General features: G+C 47.1%; 1 protein-coding gene across 1 annotated transcript in view; it reads right to left on the reverse strand.

Moving 5' to 3' along the window:
• The window catches only part of GNB1L (guanine nucleotide binding protein (G protein), beta polypeptide 1-like), a 53,023-nt gene that overhangs the window by 31,951 nt on the left and 1,072 nt on the right, over positions 1-20,000 (reverse strand). Inside the window, exons 2-4 of the mRNA XM_006890507.1 lie at positions 2,840-2,911; positions 1,022-1,170; positions 308-433 (exon numbers count right to left, since the gene is read on the reverse strand). Coding sequence (XP_006890569.1) covers positions 308-433; positions 1,022-1,170; positions 2,840-2,911 — 347 coding nt within the window. The remainder of the gene's footprint in view (positions 1-307; positions 434-1,021; positions 1,171-2,839; positions 2,912-20,000) is intronic.

Raw genomic sequence — 20,000 nt, forward strand, 5'->3', positions numbered from 1 at the left:
ACCTCGACGACAGCCCCTCCGGGACCAAGTGTAGGAGAAAGCTGGTCCTGGCACCCAGGAAGGCTACTGGCAAAGGGATCAAGGAGGGGTTTTACACCCATGTAGCGACCAGGCTGGCAGATCCTCCTAGACCCCGTTTTGGGCACAACTGGCTCCCCCAGGGATGCCAGCCACTCTTGGCAGCTGAGGGCACCTTCTGAGTCTGAGGGGCCTCCATCTGAGATGCTGGCACCCACTGAAGATTGCCTGATTCCTGGACCCCAAGTGCAGCCAGAATGGAGGTGGCTGTGCTAGTTCAGAGACTCACCTGAGAAGGTGGGGCCCATGGGGCAGCGTCTGCAGCCAGGTCACACACTGGCCCCCGTGGCCATCCAGGGTGGCGAGCGTCCTCCGCGTCTGCAGGCTCCAGATGTGCACGAGGCCACTCAGGGACCTGGCTCGGACACGAAGGTCAGGGAGTGAAGGAGAAAGGCAGACCCCCCCGCGCCAAGTCAGAAGGGCCACGTGGATGACCTGCGAGGTGTGAGGGCTGTGATTTCCATTTAAAGCACCGACAGCCTCAGAAATGAACTTGGGGAGAAAGGAACCATACATTCCTCTTTCAGGAGACTGGAGGAATCTGGGGTCCTCTGCTCCCTGCTTGTGAGGAACCAGGATCTGCAGCACAGCCCAGGAAGAAGTGGAGCCCAGTTTTAGTTCTTAAATGAGGGTGAAATAATCCAACTATTAGAAAAAGCAATAGTGTAATAATAGACCTGACTCAGGAAAGGGGTGAGTGCGCCTGACCTGAGAGTCGGCCCGAGTGGCCACCATCACTAAGCAAGGGTCACAGTGTCTATTAACCACAACGACAGGGTGAGAGGCCCAACAGGGACAGAGGGGAAGAAGAGGGGTGAGGCCGGAGCCTGTCTGCCATGACCCGGAACTCTGTACCCACCGGCGCTGGCTCGCTGTGAGCCCCGTGGCCACCTGGCATCCCCCCGCTAACCCCCAGGGTCAGGTTTTAAACAGCAGTACTCACCCCGAGAGAAGGAGCGGGCGGTCCTGATTACGGGCTTCGCTGCAGAAGTGCAGCGCGTGGACGGCCGACTGGGTGCCCCGGAGCACGAACTGGGGATCTGGCTGTGGTGGGGGCCGCGCGGGGTCCATGGTGCTGGAGGGCATGAGTGCCTGCAGAGAGGGAGGGGGAACATGTGAGAGACCCCTCCAGGATAGCAGCCTTGCCCACAGCTGGGCTCTCTGCACTTCCTGGGTAGAGGAGAGATGCCTCTTTGCACCCCCAAATCACAGGGGACTAAATCCCCATGTGGGAAGTCCTGGCCATTCTTTCCAAGGGCTAGCCATTGGCCGTGCTCCCAGCGAGGTCCGGGAGTGTTCCCTAGACACTGCCTTAAAGCACCCCTCACAACCCCTCCACTCGGCCCCTGTACCCCGTGGGTACCATCCTTCCCTGTCTTCTCTCACCCTCAGGCTCCATCTACTGGCCTCTACAGCTTTCACCTCCTTTGTGGGTCCCCGGGCACACCAGTGTCCTCCAGCTCTGGCCCCAGGCCCAGTCTTACTTCGGCTGCTCTCTCACGGTGAACCCTCCCCAAGTGGGCCTCTCGTCCAGCTCAGTCTCCCCTCTGAGCACCCATTACCCTCCTTCCCCACAGAGAAGTCACGACGTGCCACGCTTCCCGTCTCGGCCCTTGGCCTCGAGCTGGAGGTAGGAGAAGAGTGTGTCCTAGACACCCTGCTCAGCAGTGACAGCACGGTGACACACAGGAGCATGTGAGGTGCACGGACAGCACACAGGGTCCGGGCGGAGCCAGAGAGCAGAGACCCTCACTGGTACACTTGTAGTGACAGACAGACACACAGCCCTGCAGGCCCCCAGCCAGGCTCTCTACAATGTCAAATTTCCGTAATCACCTTTCAAGGAAAAGTGAGGGCCTTGGCAGGGCACAGGTGGCCCCCTTGAGGCATGTGCCTGGTCTGCAGGCGAAGGCTCCGTGCTGGGTGCTGCATGCAGAAGGAAAAAGCCTGGGGTCAGGTGCAAGGACCCGGGTGGGCAGGCAGAGTGAGCCTACACACGTGCAGAGGGAGGAACCCACACATATATGGGAGATGGCCCAGTGGCCCAGTCATGGGTTTACTGGAGGTCCTGGAGTGAGTAACAGAGGAGTCCCCCCAGGGTACACACAGAGGCCAGAGGCAGGAAAGGTCCCCGCCATCAGCCACATCCTCTCCTGTCAAGTCTTGCCTTCTTCCTGTCGTAAACACAGCAAGAGCCCTTTCTCCCTCTCTCTTCCTTCAGAATACAGGGAGGGCAGCGAGGCTGGATCCAAAGGTTAAAAACCCTTCAGAAGAGGCGCCAGCAAGGCAGTTGGGGGCTTGCAGGCCACAGGATCACTGCATCCCTGGGAGTGGAGGGTAGGCAGCGGCCTGAGCCAGGTTTCTCTGGAAGACCACCCAGGGCTCCTGGAGGGTGAATGGGAGGACGAGGCTCTAGGGTCACGTTCAAGGCTAGGGCCAGTGTCACCACCCAGGTAAGGGCACTGGGCCCTGACCCCTGTAGAACAAGGGGTATGGGGACAGAGCTCCCCCCATCTCTGAGTCTGGTCCACAATCACCCTCACTGGTGCCAGCCTTGACCCTGCTGCTCTCGGTGTGCTACAGAGAGTGGGGGTCACCAGAAACACACCCAGTACCCCCGCAGAGCTATCAGCACATGGGGTGACTGTTCTGAATACGGGGTAGAAGTAAGGGGCTCTAGGTTCAGGAACACCGAGTGTGGCACAGGGAGACTATCCCAGGAGTCAGCTGGCAGGGGCCCTTCTCCCCGCTGCCTGCTCACCCAGGCCAAGGCCACGGCACCCAGGGATCCTGGGGCCAGAGCAGCTGCAGGCAGCGGCAGTCGGCCTGGAGGCTGCTGGAGGGGAGAGGGAGTCCCTGCCTCTCACTCTGGTGTCAGACCTAGGAACTCCATACCAGCTCACGAGACCCTGCCCGTGGGGACTGAGCAGGGCCAGATGTGCCCAGGCCCTGACAATGGGAACACAGGCCTGGCCGCAGGAGCCCACAGCAGGGTTTATTAGGACCCAAGGTGCTTAGACCTCCAAGGCTACAGCCTACAGATCCTGGCCCAGCCAGAGCCCTGGCCTGACCCCTTCAGACATGGTCCTCACTCCAGGCCATGACAGGAGGAGCGTCTCCAAAGACCCCGCACCCTCGTGAGAGGGCCTCACCCCATTGTCCAGGGCCTCTGACACACTTGGTGGTGACAGGACACGAACCCCTCTTTTCTCTTTGCTTTGGAGAAGATGAGAGTCCAGTCTAACAGCCTCTCCACGTTTGACGGAAGCCATCGCACCCTTCCCAAGCACGAGGCAGCCTCCTAGGGGCAGGAAAGGGGAATCGAAAGCAGCTGCTCTTGCTCGAGACATAACAGGGGCCTGGAGATGTTGGCGGGGCCACAGCCCTGGGCAGGCAGGCCGGGGAGGAGTTCAGAGAGAGGTGCTGATGCACCTTCAAAATCCACAAAACCACAAAATCCACAAAGCCACACAGAGCCACCACTCTCCAGAGAGAGAGAGTCTGGGAAACTGGTCAGGCCGCGTCCATCCAGGCTCCCACATGCTGTCCAGACAAGGCACACATCACACCCAGAGTACACACACGCTCACAAATACAGTCGCTGGTGCACACACTCACAGACTCACATAGGTACACACACATGGGCACATACGCACGCTCACAGGTGCATACACACCCCCACACATACTGACACAAGTGTACGTACACCTGCACAGACAGACACACGTGAACACACACATATCACACACGCACAGCCACAATCACACATACACACATGTATGTACACACACGCATGCATATATGAATACACTCAGCGACGCATGTGGAGCTCACAGATAGGCCTGGGTACACGTATGCACTTACATGCACCCACACACGTGCTTGCATTTACACTCAAACGCACACCCATTCACAAGCACACAGCTACACACACACACACACACACACGCCCAGCACATGCAGACAGCAGAGCGGCCTCGGGCGAGCGCCAGGAAAGTTAAGCCCACACTTGCCACCTGCCTGCGGCCTGGTGGGCGTTTCCAGAACCTCACCAGGAGCCTGGCTCTGAGGTGATGCAATCAAGTGCTTCTCCATTGTTCCCCCAGAACGGTGTGGGGAGGGGGAGGAGGGGAGGGAAAAGAGGAACAAACCTGTCACGTTGTTACAACAACCGAAAAGCTCCGGCCAAAATGATGCATCGGCAATTAAGGGCTCCATCATTTCAAGCAATTAAAATAAATGCTTTATTTGAAAACTAATTAATTCTAGCTACATATTTTCCCCATGACAATATCCTACAATTACTTGATTTATGACATCTAATTATTCTTTATTAATCTAATTGAGAATAATCGCATTATCCTATCTCTGCTGGCCCCAGGCCCGTCCCGCGCAGAGAGGCTCTGACCCTCTCCTTGTGCGGGAGCCAATGGGTCCTATCGCTTACACCGCAGGCTGCCTCGTTTCACTGTCCCATCGCATGTCTGTTCCCCCCGGAGGGCGAGGAACATGAAACTGAATCCACGCGGCTCCACTTCGCACTCTGCCTACTTCTCTGAAAATGTCAGAGTGCGGCACGGCCTTCCAAAAATGAAAAGGGAAGGGAATCGGACACAGTGGTGTGAATCTGACAGCCTTCCCACCTGACGGGCAGGAGTCCCTGCAGGCCCCTGACCTCAGCGCACACGGGAGGGTGACTGTCGTCTACCCCCACGCCCACCCCGTCCCGTGACATACCATAGCAGGAGCAATCCAGGCCTGCCCTCCATACCCCCCCACCCCCACTAGTCCCACAGAAATGGGTACCTGAGTCTTCCTCTGGAACAGAAATCTGAGCCTAGGTTGAGTGGATGCGGCCAGTTGGCACCCCTGGTGCTCACCTCAGGCCATGCAGTGGCCCCAGGGACACAAGGGTGGCCCCTCAGGGCGAGGAGGGAGTATGCTCACTGACAGCCTGCTGGCATAAAAGGACCACAGCCCTCTGGGCTGTGTCAGCACTGATGTCCGGCAGAACAGCAGGCGGGGCCGGGTCCCTACAGGTCCCTACTCAAGATGTTGGTAACCAGCTGCCCTTCCTGGACTGCAGGGGGTTTGCACCTTGGCCCATGTAAGCTGTGGTCCCATCGGTCACTGCACAGGCTGCAGGGCCTGACCTCCAGTTCTCATCTCCTGAGAGCCTCTCTCGCCCTTCTATAAAGCCACATGATCACTGAAGAGACTTGGCATGTGACAAAGGGCACCAAGAGTGAGACAAGACAGTGGGGCCATGACCCAAACGTGCCCCAGGCACTGGCTGACCTGAGATACCCTGGGTTCTGGCTACTCGGAATACAGGGCAGGTCTAGGACGTGCCAGCTTATCTGCCCTAGCCTGGGAGGAGCTGGCCTCGCTGGTGGGTGCCCACCAGGCCCTGCTCCTGGACTGTGTGCATGTGACACCCGGAGCCCTGTGCATCGCAAGGACCAGCCTCACAGGATCCTGGGAACACCACCAGTAGCTCCCATGACCCTTAAGGGCATTCCTGGGCATCCCACAACCACAGGGGCCAGCCAGGCATCACTTTGTAGCTTGGAGAAATGAGGAAATTTATACAAGTGTTCAGGCCTTTCATTTACAGAGTCACTGAGCCTTCTACGACTCAATGGCACTTAACGACAACAAGAACAAGATGCTGTGAGGGAGCTCTGGTGGCCTAGTGGCCAGAAGCTACGCTGCAATCCCGAAGGCACGTGGTTCAAGGCCACCAGCTGCTCTGTGGGAGAAGTTAATTCCTGTGCAACTACCTGCCTCTGAAAACCCACCAGAGGGTCAGCTATGGGTCGCTTCTGACTTCACGGTAAACAATAACTGATGCTCTGAGCAGCCCTCCCACTCAAACAACAAAAATGCTAATAATTAAAAAGAACAAAACCCAAGCAAACCAACTCCAGTGCACCCCTTAATTTGGGGGGGGGAAGGTCTCTTGTCCTCAAGAGGTCAAACAATAGCAAATAAAAGTAGAGCCTGATGAGGTCTTAGGGGAGCTCTGGTGGCTTAGGGGTAAGGAATTGCACTGCCAGTGCGAAGGTAAACGGTTTGAACCCGCCAGCTTCTTCCAGGGAGAAACATGGGCAATCTCCTCCCGTGCAATTTACAGCCTCTGAAGGTCACAGAGCCAGGAGCTTATTGCCCTGGGGCATCTGCTGCACTGCAACCTCGACTTCATGGTTCTGATGACGTCTGAGAAATGAAAGGCCAAGTCTACGCCCCTCCCGACATGGTAATCTAACAGTATTTCCCTAACAGACCTCACAGGGATAGATGTGCATCAGAACATTGCATCATGTTACACTGATACACTGCCTCAGAACTAAACTCGAACCTACGGGTAATACACGTCGCCAGGCAAGTTCTCACCCAATTCACACCAACTCTGGCAGTCCCAAAATATCAGTGTGTGCTCGTCTCCACAGAAGAGACCAAGCTTCAACCCAGGCCAAGAGGGCCAAGGCATGAGGACATGGGGCTACAAACCAGCGGTCAGGGCACCATGAGGGAAAGGCGTCATAAATCACAGCGTCAAAATTAGACCCACAGAGCAGAGGGGTGAGGCTACTGTGTGCAATATTAGATTATAATACAAAATTATATATAAAAATATTGACTGTTTTAAAAATTTTTTCTTTGTAAACACACTACCATGTTTATTGCTGTGTTATGTTTTAAGAAATTTCAAAAAGTAATGAATAGTCAAATTTGTGTCTTCTAGGTTGCAACACCCCCATGATACATCTTCAAGGATATGAACATGTACAGCCAAGCACAATCAATAAGAGTGCATCTAAATTCCAAAATCAATCTCCATAATAGTCTATGTGTTTCCTACTGCCAAAGGGGCCCTTTAGAGTAGTGAGAGAAGATCTTCACCCTGAAACCCACAGCGTCCCTTTTCAGTAGGAAGTAGCCAAGAGAATACACCATCCCCTTTTCCTTATGACTCAGGGTGAAGTCTCTCTCAGGGAGGAGTGATAGGGAATGGCAAAGGACACACCGACAAAGGAGATTAATCAGAACTGACTTTGACAAGCACTGTGGCAATTGGACAATTAAAACAGACATTCGGATGGCGGGGAAGAAGAACAAACTGGGGAGGAGGGTGGAGAGAATGGTGCAGCAATGAAGGAGTGAATGCCCAGAATCCCTGTGAGTGTTCACTGAAACTAATAAAATTTAATAATAAAAAAAAAAAGTAATGAATACTGGCTAGCTCTGGTGGCCTAGTGGCAAGAAGGTGTACTGCAATCCCAGAGGTGCACGGTTCAAATCCACCAGATGCTCTGCTGGAGACGGAAGAACAATCTCCTCCTGTACCAGTCAGATCTGTTTTGACGGTACACACACACACACACAAAATAATAAAATGAAGGGAAAAAAAGTAATGAATACTGTAATAGAGAATTGTTGTGTTAGTTGTTGTTAGGTGCCGTTGAATCGGGTATGACTCATAGTGACCCGATGAATAGCAGATCTGAACCCTGTCCTATCCTGTGCCATCTTCCTACTTCCTGACACACTAAAGCCCACTGTAGCAGTCACTGTGTCAGTTCACCTGGTTGAGGGTCTTCCTCTCCTTCGCCGACCCTCTGCCCTTCTGAGCGTCATGTCCCTCTCCAAGAAATAGCCCCTCTTAGAAACATGCCCAAAGCATGGAAGGCAAAGCCTCATCATTCTTGTCTCCAAAGAGCACTTCGGCTCCACCCTCTTCACGACATATTTATTTGTTCTTTTATTCCCCCACGAGATGTTCAGTCCTCTACTCCAATATCACAACTCAAAGGCATCAATTCTTCTTCTGTTTCACAAGAGTCCACAATTAAGGTTGCATAGTGGAGTGTACTTGGGGCAGTGGGAGGGGTGCGGGGGTATTGTATATCAAAGAAAGAATTTTTCTTTTACTTTTCAAAGACAGGAGCGAACTGGGGCAGGGGGGCAGGGGAGAGGGCTGGGCAGGGAGAAAAGTGCAACAATGAATGAATGGAAATCCAAAATCTTTGTAAATGTTCATTTAAATTATTAAAATAAGTTAAAAAATTCTTCTTCTGTCATCCTTATTCACTGTTCAGTTTTCAGACGCACAGCAAGAGATCAGAAAAACTATGGCCTGAATCAGACGCACCTTAGTCCTTAAAGTGACATCATTACTCCTCAATAATTTAGAGAGGTCCCTAATTGCAGACTTTTCCCCAGTGTAATACATCTCCTGATTTCCCGACTGCTGGTACCAAGAGTGTTAACTGTGGATCCACATAAGATGAAGTTGTATGCACTTATTAAAAAAAAAAATTACCACAGAGATTTGAAAAAAGATACAACCTGGGTGAAAGGTGTTTGAACTAGATTTGAATGGTGCCCAAGTATTACCTGACAAATGATTCAGTGGTCACAAAGGGAACATGTACCTTTACAAAGCAGACACCTGGCTGTCACCACCTTAACCACCTGGCAGGCGTTGGCATCGCCAACAGTAAACAACCTGGCGTCACTTATCTCCTGATGTGATGCAATGCAAAGGCACAGCACCCTTCTTGTGCATTCATGCCAGAAATGTTCAACTGGAGGCCAACATGAGGAAACACTGGGACAATTAGATTACAGGAAATTGTACAAGACAACTAGCTTAGACTCTAAAAAAAATCTCAAAATGCAAGATGACTCTGAAATTACGGGAATAAAGAGATATAACAGCCAAATGCTGTGTGTGAACTTTGAAAAGATTCTAGAATTAAAAAAAAAATAAAGTAGGGCTCTAAGGATAATTTAGGGACAGACAAATTTAAATGGGAACTGTAAATTACATTAATTAACATTAATTGTTTTGTAGGAAAGAGAGTTACTTTTGTTGTTGTTGAATAATATCCTTGTTCCAAGACGATAAATGCTAAAATGTTGTTTCTGCATTGTTATTCTAGGTCGCATAGGCCTGGTGTGTCCACTTGCTGTACAGAGGTAACTTGTGGTGGCTGTGATGCTGAACACTGAGACCCTGATGTGCCAGATGTGATATTGGTCACTCGTGGCGGACAGTGTTTGGTGGAGCTCCCCGATTAAAACAAGCCTGGAAGCAGGAGTGGCATCCACTTCTGTAAACAGCTTGCCTCTTGAAACCCTATGAACCTGGAGAAAGGATGAAAGTCACACAAGTGTTTAGGGTTGCTATGAGCTGTCTATGACTCGATGACACTTAACAACAACAACAACCCACTGTTATGTAATGTTGAGTTGAAACTCATGCAAATCCAATGCTCCAGTGAATTTCTAGAAGCAGTAAATCTCACGGGAGGAGATTTTCCATTCTTTTCCCCTGGGGCAGCCGGAGGATTCAAACCGTGTGCCTTTGCTTTGACAGTGCAACTCCTTACCACTGGGCCACCACAGCTCCATAAAAGCTAAAATATTAGTAGTAAAATGCTACACCTGCAAGCTATCTTCAAATATTTGAGGGGGAAAAATTCTCTTGATATCTATCTATTTACATGAGAAATAGATGGTCCAAGAGGAAAAACAAACACCGTAAAATGTTAAGAAACTGGTATACACAAGTGAAAAGTATTCATTATATTACATATGGGACTTCTCTGTAGATTCAAAAATATAAACACACGTAGGAGGCGAGTGAGGGAAAGACAAGTTATAGAGTCTTATCTGTATGTACAGGACATATAAATCAACACAATTAAAAAAAAGCAAACAGCAAAAGGAGAAGTGAGCAAAAGACTTAAACAGACACTTCGTAAGAAATATAAACATCCAATAAACATGTGAAAAGGCGTTTACCCAATTCATAATCTTGGGAACGCTGTCAAAACCACAGTGTGCTAACATGACGCTGTTGTCAGATTAACAAAACATTCAACAGTGTGTCAGAGGTTGACAAAGATGGAGCACAACTGTAACCTGGCTTTGACTTTAGGGAGGAGCTTTAACTCTGAACGACCATTTGGAGAACAAGTGGAACTAACTTGCACACCTTAAGACCTACTAGCCCCATTGTTAAGTGCCGTCGAGTCGTAGACGACTTATAGAAACCCTATGAACAGAAGACCTGAGCACTGTTCATAGAGTTTCCAGAGGCAAGCCATTTTGGAAGTGGATGCCGCTCCTTCCTCCAAATTTGTTTTAATCGGGGAGCTCCACCAAACACTGTCCACCATGTGTAACCACTATTACATTTGACACACCAGTGTCACAGTGTCTGGCATCACAGTAACCACGAGTTACCTCTGTACAGCAAATGAACAGACCAATGCTGTACCACCTAGAAGAATGTCTGACAAAAAGCAATTTAAACCAGGCCTGAGGGCTGCATATTAAAATCACCCACCTTGGGCTTGGTAGCATAACTTTCTGTCTACTAGGCCAACGTTGTTAAGTGCTGTCAAGTCCTGTAGATGACTTTCAAACTGGTCTCCAGCGCCATGTTGCCTAACCTCATGGATTTTTCAATAGGAGGTCTTATCATAAACGCCTCACTTCCTTTAGCAAATCAACATTCCATCCTACAGCTCACCAGTTCTAGCCACTATTCTTAAACACCCTGAAGAGCGCCTCACATGTACACAAAGGCACTTGGATAAGAACGGTCATAGCCCTCAGATGGGAACATGAAAGTCAACTGGCAGAATGTAGGCCACAAAGACAAAGCTCCACACCCTAATTTGATGAGTAGTGATGGGGGCTTACAACCTTATGAGAAGCTTTTAACATAGGGTCTCTTCTTGTCTGCAATGAAGAAGTGAGAAGAAAAACCAAGATGTATACAAACAATGAGTCCACAGGATGAAAGGGACACGCCACACCCAACCTCCAACACCATGAGACCAGAACACCTAGATGGTGCCTGGCTTTCAGTGCTGACCAAAGGATCAAAGAAGATCTCAGATAATGTGGGGGGAAATGCGGAAAAAAAAACCCCTCAAAACTAAAAAACCAATCAGGCTTTCTGCACTCAAAGAAACTGGTAGACAGCCCAAGAAAATGATTTTTGGTCATCCTTTGAATCTGGAACAAAACATCCTTTGGTTAAACTTTCTGTTGTTTGGCTAAAAGCTATGGTGCACCTCCAAGGTGAACAGTAGAGAGGCACTCACTCCATGGAATAATAAACCACCAAAGATCAAAAGGCGAAGGTGCACGGGCCCTGGTCTTTCCAATGACTTGCTATGGATCAAAAAGCTGGACAATGACTAGGGCTGACAGAAGAATTGATGCCTTTGAGCTGTAGAAGATGTAGGCTTTGAGATACCTTTGTGCTGGAAAAGACTATTGAATATACCACGGACTGTCAGAACAAACAGGCTCATCTTGGAGAAGGTGAGACCAGGCTGCTCCTTGGAGGCAAGGATTCTGAGGCTCCATCTGACATACTTTAGACATGTTGCAAGGAGGGACCAGTCCTTGGAGGACATCATGCTTGCGAGAGTAGAGGGACAGAGCAGAAGGGGAAGGCCCTCTAGGAGGTGGACTGATTCAGTGACTGGGGTAATGGGGGTGGGTGTGTCGAAGACAGTGAGGCTGGCACAGGACAGAGCAGGGTTTAGGCTGTTGTACACAGGGTCGCTATGAGTTTCAGGCGATTTGACGGCACACCACCACCACCACCACCACAACAACAACAACACACACAAACACACAAATACGTACATACACACACACGCACACATTGGATAAGACTCATATCCAGAATATAGAACTAAAACCCCAATGTCCAAGCCCAATGCTCCCAAGTCTCACAGCACCGCCCCACAGGGAAACCTCCCAGGAGCAGCCTCCCACATCCTCCCAACACACGGCTGCTACGTTCCAATCACGACCTTTCCTTAGCAGGTAAGCTCTTCACCCACTGGGACGGCTGGGATTGAGGGTCAACCTGGGGTTCCCCATGATGCGCTGGCTTGGCGGCCGTGTTGTGCTTACTCCCTTGATGAGGTCTGACCTAACTAGTCCTCTGACGGGCTTTGCTGTGAGGTGCTGGTTAGCTCTCCAGATGGGGTGTTTAAGGTGGGGGGGCGTTGCCACATCTAGAAGGTCTGGCAGTGTTCATTTGCCTTTTGCTTAATCTTGATCTCGCCGCTGGACTGTCACCTCGTTGGCTCCTTAGACCGATGGCCTGCCTTGTCTGCTGCTGGCCTTGACTTTGTCAGTCTCCACAGCTGCCTGCCGCCACGTGGGGCTGGAAGCACCTGTCGTCTGCTGTTGTGAGGTGCCATCAAGTCGAGTACAACTCTTAGCTGCCCTTTGAACAGACTGAACCGTGTCCTGTCCTGTGCCATCCTCACCGTCTCGGACACACTCAAGCCCATCGACGGAGTCACTGTGTCAGTCCACTTGGTTGAGGGTCTTCCTCTCTTTCATCTTCCTTTCCAAGCATGATGTCTGTCTCCGAGGAACAGCCTCTCTCAGCAACGCGCCCAAAGTATGCGAGATGAAGCTTCACCATCCTTGAATCCAAGGAGCACTCTGGCTGCACTGTGTCCAGGACCTAGCTGTTGGGTCTTTGGAAGGTCTTATCCACATGGGATGTTCATTACTCTTCTCCAGCCCCAGTTCAAAGGCATCAGTCTTTCTTCTTCTGTCATCCTTACTCATTGTCCAGCTCTTAGCAACATAGCAAGTGATTTACAAATGTGTAAGTCACTCCACACACACACACACACACACACACGCATGCGCGCACACACTCTCACACACATACTCTCTCTCCCCCACCCCAAACACACACACACATACTGATTTTGCTTCTCTAGAGAACCCAGCCTAAGACAGCCACTAAGGATCCCTATAAGCGAGTAAAGAAAAGGGGGGTAGAAAGGAAAAAAAATATTCTAAAATGTTAAAACTAGAGAGGTTGTTGTTGTGTGCTGTCAAGGTGGAACCAATTCATAGCTGACCCTCCAGCAGGTTTTCAGAGGCAGTAAACTGCACAGACGGGGACTGCTCGTTTTTCTCCCACAGAGCAGCTGGTGGATTTGAACCATGTAACTTTAGGGATTGCAGCATAACTTCTTACCACTAGGCCACTAGAGTTTAGGGCATATTAGGCAAATGGAAACAATTAGAAAGCAGGAGTTGAAATCCTGCTAACAGGTAAAATGGAATTTTGGCCCCAAGCCATCAAATTTTCCAAATACCTTTCATGCTAAAAGTTGTAATTAGCAATGAAGATGTAACAGTTAAAAAATCTATGCAACTAGTAATATAATTCATTATGGTTCAGGCAAATGATTCAGGCCATGGTCTTTGCAATTACTTGCGATGCATCAGAGAGCTGCACAATGACTAACAATGACAGAAGAAGAATCAATGCCTTTGAGTTGTGGTGTTAGAGAAGAATACTGAACATGGACCGCCAAGAGAACAAACAGGTGTGTACTGGAGAGGGTGAAACCAAGCTGCTTCTTGGAGGCAAGGATTTTGAGACTGTTTCATATTCTTTGGGCCTGTGGCCAGGAGGGACTGGTCCTTGGAGAAGGACATCATGCTTGGAAGGGTGGAGGAATAGTGCAGGAGAGGAAGACACTGGATGAAATGGATTGATACAGTGACTGGAGCAATGGGGGTAGGTGTGTCAGAGGCAGGAGACTGGCTCAGGACAGGGCAGACTTCAGAACTGTTGTATACAGGGTCACTATGAGTTAGTTGAAGGACTCTTTGGCACATAACTACAACAACAATAACACAAACATGAACTTTATGAAGTAGAATCCACAGGCCATGGAAGCAAACACTAGATTTGGAGAGTGTGATATACTGCATTCAATGCGGGTCATGTCAAGTGGACAAAAATAAGTAACGAAATGTAGAATCAACACGATACATTACAGATCTTTATGGAACTTTGAACTTGAACTCACCACTGTCAAGTCAGTTCCACCTCAGAGATCCTGGAACATGTTTCCAAGGCTAAAAGTCTCAGAAAAGAGAAATTGTCCATCTCTTTCCTGCAGAGGCACTTAGAAGATTCCAACCGTCAATGAGGTGGAAGCATGATTGGCTGTTCACCCAACATTCACAGCTCCTACTATGAACCTGACACCTTCCTACTAGCAAATGCATCCTTTTCTCAAATGTACTTGGCATATGTATAACATCTGTCATCGACAGCCCAGTGGTAAGAAGCTCCACTGCAGTCCCAAAGGTTTGTGGTTCAAATCCACCAGCTGCTCTGCAGGAGACAGATGAGCAATCTCCTCCTTTGCTATTCAGTGCCGATGAAAACCCACTGGTGGGGCAGCTATGAATCCATTGGCACATAACAACAACAGCATTAGGGCTGAAAGAAAATAGTACGTTCTAGAAGATTCTATTACAAGTAATACTCTAGGATCACAATGCACTTAAACTAGTATTTTTACAAACTAGGGTTTTTTTTTCAATAACGAATGACTAGACAGCCTAAGTTTCTGTAAACTTTCATGAAAATTAATTTTAAAAATCATTAATAAAAAAAGGAAAAAATTATAGAGAAAAAGCCAAACTAATATTTTAAAAAAACAGTTAAAAAAATGATTCTTTCCATCTGGTGGAAATGAAAAAAGCATTTGCTAAATGATGCTTAGGTTAAAGGGGAAATTCAAATGAAATCACACATTTAAAAAGCAAACAAACAAAGCACTATATAATAGTCAATGAATAACATAAATGAATGCATGCAATACATTTATAGCTTTGATCACAAAAAGCATAATCCAAAGCATTTTAACAACAAAACTGAAAAAAAAAAACTCAAAAACTAGAAAAGACACGGGATAAAACAACCAAAAAGTCCAGAAAGGAAATTAGGGAATAAATGGCAAAAAAAATCAAATACAGAAAAAGAGAAAATTACAAGGGGAAACAGTTACCGAATCCAGTGCTGGATGACTCAATACGCCAGGCAGACACAGGCTTACCTATGCGTGTTTACTAGTCTGTACTTAATTTCACTTTTTTTTCACTGAACCCGTGGTTTTGCTTCTCAGTAAGGCTGTCTCTCTCTCAACCCCCTATCTTCTCCCTGCAGAATCAATGTCTCTCCTTTTTAACTTAACAGGGATTGAGTACCCAGGAAGCAAGGTAGTATTTACCTTGTTAATAAAGTAATGTAGCCCTGTCTGAAACAGTGACTATAGAATTCTACATAAATAAATTTGAAAATCTAAGCAAAATGGATATTATCCTAGGGAAACAAGAGTTAAACACAATGAACACCAGTAGACAACATAAGCTGCTAAACTGAGCTCAATAAAATAAGCAGAAAAAAATTATTAAGGAATTACCCCCAAAATTTCCAGAGTATGGAGAAGCAACGATGTCACTCTAGAGACTAAGGTGTGTTTGATCAAGTCCATGGTCTTTACAATTACCTGCTATGCATCAGAAAGCTGGATAATGATGAAGGATGCTAGAAGAATTGATGCCTTTGAGTTGTGGTGCTGGAGAAGAGTCTTGAACAGACCATGGACCACCAAGAAAACAAACAGGTCTGTCTTGGAGGCTAGGATTTTAAAGCTCGTCCTAACTTACTTTGGGCATGTGGCCAGGAGGGATTGATCCCTGGAGAAGGACATGATGCTAGCCGGGTGTAGGGACAGCACAGGAGAGGAAGACCCCGGATGAGATGGACTGATCAGTGACTGGGGCAATGGGGGTAGTTGTGTTGGAGTCACTGAGACTGACCCAGGGCAGGCTTTTTGTACACAGGGTCGCTATAGGTCGCAGATGACTTGATGGCACATAACAACAGTAACAACCCCAAATAACTCTCCAGGCCTCCAAAGCTTCACATGGGAATGCAACCAGTCCTACGAAGAGCTGCATGCCAACCCGAAGGCACACGGTTCGAATCTACCAGCTGCACCACAGAAGAAAGATGGGCAATTTTCTCACCTGTGATTTAGTGTCTTTGAAACCTGCTGGAGAGTCAGCTATGAGTCAGTTCCAACCGGTGGTATACAGTAACACAATATCCAATATAGAAAGCCCCCAACACTCTTCTAATTATTCCAGATTTATTTTTATAAGATAGACTCTAGACTCTTTACTCTGATAAAGGCAATACAAAAAAAAGGAAATACAGACAAATATCACTTATTATTTTAATGCAAAAATAGTAACAAAATATTAACAGGACCCAACATCACATTAACAAAACAACTGGATCAATTGGAATTTTTTTCTGTTGCTGTTGTTGTTATTATGCATCATCAAGTCAGAATCAACTCACGGCTGACTTTCCAGTAGGTTTTCAAAGGCAACTGCACAAGACAAGATTGAACATCTTTCTCCCATAAAGCAGCTGGTGGATTCAAACCACACGCCTTTGGACTGGCAGTGCAACTCCTTAACACTAAGCCACCAAGTTCCTTGCAGTTTATTCTAGGAATGTAAAATTGGTTCACCTAGGAAATTCCTTGATGTCCTACACTGTATTAATAAATCTAAGGAGAAAAATAAGGTCTAGGATTGTCAGAATACCAACTGACACATCTCAGCAAACAGGTGCAGCCTGGTATCTCCAAGGTGGTGTTCACCAGACTGTGCCAAGAAATCTGGAAGCCTGGAAACCTGGCCAACTGACTGGAAGAGATCAATCTATGTTCCTATTCCCAAAAAAGGTGAACCAACAGAACGTGGACAGTATCAAACAGTATCTTTACTGTCACATGCAAGCAAAATCTTGCTGAAGATTATTTAAAAATGGCTAGAACAGTACATAGGGTCGTTATGAGTCACAGGCAACTTGACAGCACATAATAACAGAACAGTGTTGCTGCTGTTGTTGTTGTTATGTGCCATCAAGTCACTTGCAACTCATAGCTACCCTGTGTACAATAGCCCTGAAACCTGCTCTATCCTGTGCCAACTTTACTGTCTCTGACACAACTACCTTCAATACCTTAGTCACTGCATCAATCCATCTCATCGAGGGTCTCCTTCTCTTTCTCAGTCCCTCTACCCTTCCAAACATGATGTCTGTCTCCAAGGAAAGGTCCTTCCTTGCAGCAGAACAGTACATTAACAGAAAACTTCCAGAAATTCAAGCAGGATTTAAAAGAGCCCATGGCTTCATGTATAACATTGCTGATGTCCGTCAGATGAAATCAGAGAATACCAAAAAGATGTCTATCTGTGTTTTACTGGCTACATGCAATGATATTTGATTGTGTAGATCACAATAAAAAAATTGAGAAAAATGGGAATCTCAGAACACCTAACTCTGTGGATGAGAAACTTCCATGTATATAAGAGGCTGTTGTCTGAACAGAGCAAAGGAATACTGCATGGTTTAAAATCAAGAAAGGTGCACATCCAAAAACTTCTCCAGTAGGGTAAAAAGGGAAGCCACTGACTGGGAAAAAGTATTCGGTAATAACATATCAGATAAGGGACTTATATCCAGAATTTATGAAATACTTGAGCACCACAACAAGATAAAGGTAAATAATCCAATAGAAAAATGGGCACAGGATATGAACAGGCACTTCACCGAAGACGACATTCAGATGGCTAACAAACACATGAAGAAATGCTCAAAATCCCTAGCCCTAAGAGAGATGCAAATTAAAACAACTATGAGATATCATTTCACCCCAGTCAAAATAGCAAAATTTAACAGAACAGCAAGCAACAAATGCTGGCGAGGTTGTGGAGAAACTGGAACCCTGATTCACTGTTGGTGGGAGTGTAAAATGGTGCAACCCCTGTGGAAAGCAGTATGGCGCTTTCTCAAAAAGTTGCAAATAGAGATACCATTTGACCCAGCAATTCCACTACTGGGAATATACCCTGAAGAGACCATAGCTGACATCCAAGCAGATATATGCACACCCATGTTTATTGCAGCTTTGTTCACAATAGCAAGGAGTTGGAAACAACCTAAGTGCCCATCAACAAACGAATGGCTAGAGAAGCTGTGGTATATTCGCACAATGGAATACTATGCTGCATTAAAAAACAAGGAACTCATGCAATATTATTCAAAATGGTTGACTCTGGAGAACATTATGCTGAGTGAAATATCCCAGTCACAAAAGGACAAATATTACATGATGCCACTGTCGTAGAATGGGACTGTCCTTGGGGTTGGGGAGAGACTGAGTAAGATGGGTTCAATAATGTATACTGCACTGAAACAGAGGAGGGAGAAAACTGTTTAAAAGAGAGATGTAACTGGGTATTTCTGTCATCACAGGAGACTAGAGCGAGGGCTGCATGGTGGAGGGGACCTGGGGGAGGGTTTGTAACACAATGAAAGAATCTTTTCTTTTACTTTTCCATAATTTTTGGACTCATGTACTTATAACTTGTTAGTCAAATTTGTGTCTTCTAGGTTGCAACACCCCCATGATACATCTTCAAGGATATGTACATGTACAGCCAAGCACAATCAATAAGATTGCATCTGAATTCCAAAATCAATCTCCATAATAGTCTATGTGTTTCCTACTGCCAAAGGGGCCCTTTAGAGTAGTGAGAGAAGATCTTCACCCTGAAACCCACAGCGTCCCTTTTCAGCAGGAAGTAGCTAAGAGAATACGCCGTCCCCTTTTCCTTATGACTCAGGGTAAAGTCTCTCTCAGGGAGGAGTGATAGGGAATGGCAAAGGACACACTGACAAAGAAGATTAATCAGAACTGGCTTTGACAAGCACTGTGGCATTTGGACAAGAACAAACTGGGAGGAGGGTAGAGAGAATAGTGCAACAATGAATGAGTGGAAGCCCAAAATCTCTGTAAATGTTTATGAAAATTAATAAAATATAATTATAGAAAAAAAAAAGAATGCATACAAAGCAACTACAGAGATCACGGCTTGGACAGGCAGGCAGACCTTAGTCTTTAAGTGGACATCTTTGCTCTTTAGTACTTTTGGCGAGGCCCTTGACAGCTGATTTCTACAATCTAATATGTCTTTTGATTTCTTGACTGCTGCCACTGTGAGAATTGATTGTGGATCAGAACAAAATGAAATCTGACAACGTCCATCTTTTTTTCCAAAATAAAAATGGATTCAATTTCTCCAGTGTCCTCAGATAAGCCATATTAGCAGATGGTGACTTTTTTCTTTTCATTTAAATTTATTATTAATTTCAGTAAAAATTTACAGAGACTTTGGATTTCCATTCATTCATTGTTGCACTTTCCTCCCCTCCTAACCCTCCCCCCTAGTATAGTACCCTCTTGAAAAAGTAAAATTCTTTGTCTTACAAACCTTCCCCCAGGTCCACTCCACCATGTAGCCTTTGCTCTAGACTCCTGTCATGACAAAAATAACTAATCACATAGCCCTTTAAACAGTTTTCTCCCTCATCTGTTTTAATGCAATATATATTACTGAACCCATCTTTCTCAGTCTCTCCCCAACTGCAAGGTCAGTCCTGTTTTACAACAGTGGCACCATGTAGTATTTGTCCTTTTGTGACTGAGATACTCCACTCAGCATAATGTCCTCCAGGGTCACCCATTTTGAATAATATATTGCATGAGTTCCTTGTTTTTCAGTGCAGCATAGTATTCCACTGTGTGAATATACCACAGCTTCTCTACCCATTCATTCATTGATGGGCACTTAGGTTGTTTCCAACTACTTGCTATTGTGAACAAAGCCACAATAAACATGGGTGTGCATATATCTGCTTGGGTGGCAGTTATGGTCTCTTTGGGGTATATTCCCAGTAGTAGGGTCAAATGGTATCTCTATTTGCAACTTTTTATTATTATTATTATTTTTGTGTGAGTGTACCATCAAATCAGATCTGACTGGTACAGGAGGAGACTGTCCCTCCTTCCCCGGCAGAGCATCTGGTGGATTCGAACCGTGTGCCTCTGGGATTGTAGTTGCAGCTCCTTGCCACTAGGCCACCAGAGCTCCCCTTATTTGCAACTTTTTGAGAAAGCGCCATACTG

Source organism: Elephantulus edwardii, unplaced genomic scaffold (genome assembly GCF_000299155.1).
Source record: "Elephantulus edwardii isolate Elephantulus edwardi_28Jun2011 unplaced genomic scaffold, EleEdw1.0 scaffold00089, whole genome shotgun sequence".
Classification (NCBI taxonomy): Eukaryota; Metazoa; Chordata; class Mammalia; order Macroscelidea; family Macroscelididae; genus Elephantulus; species Elephantulus edwardii.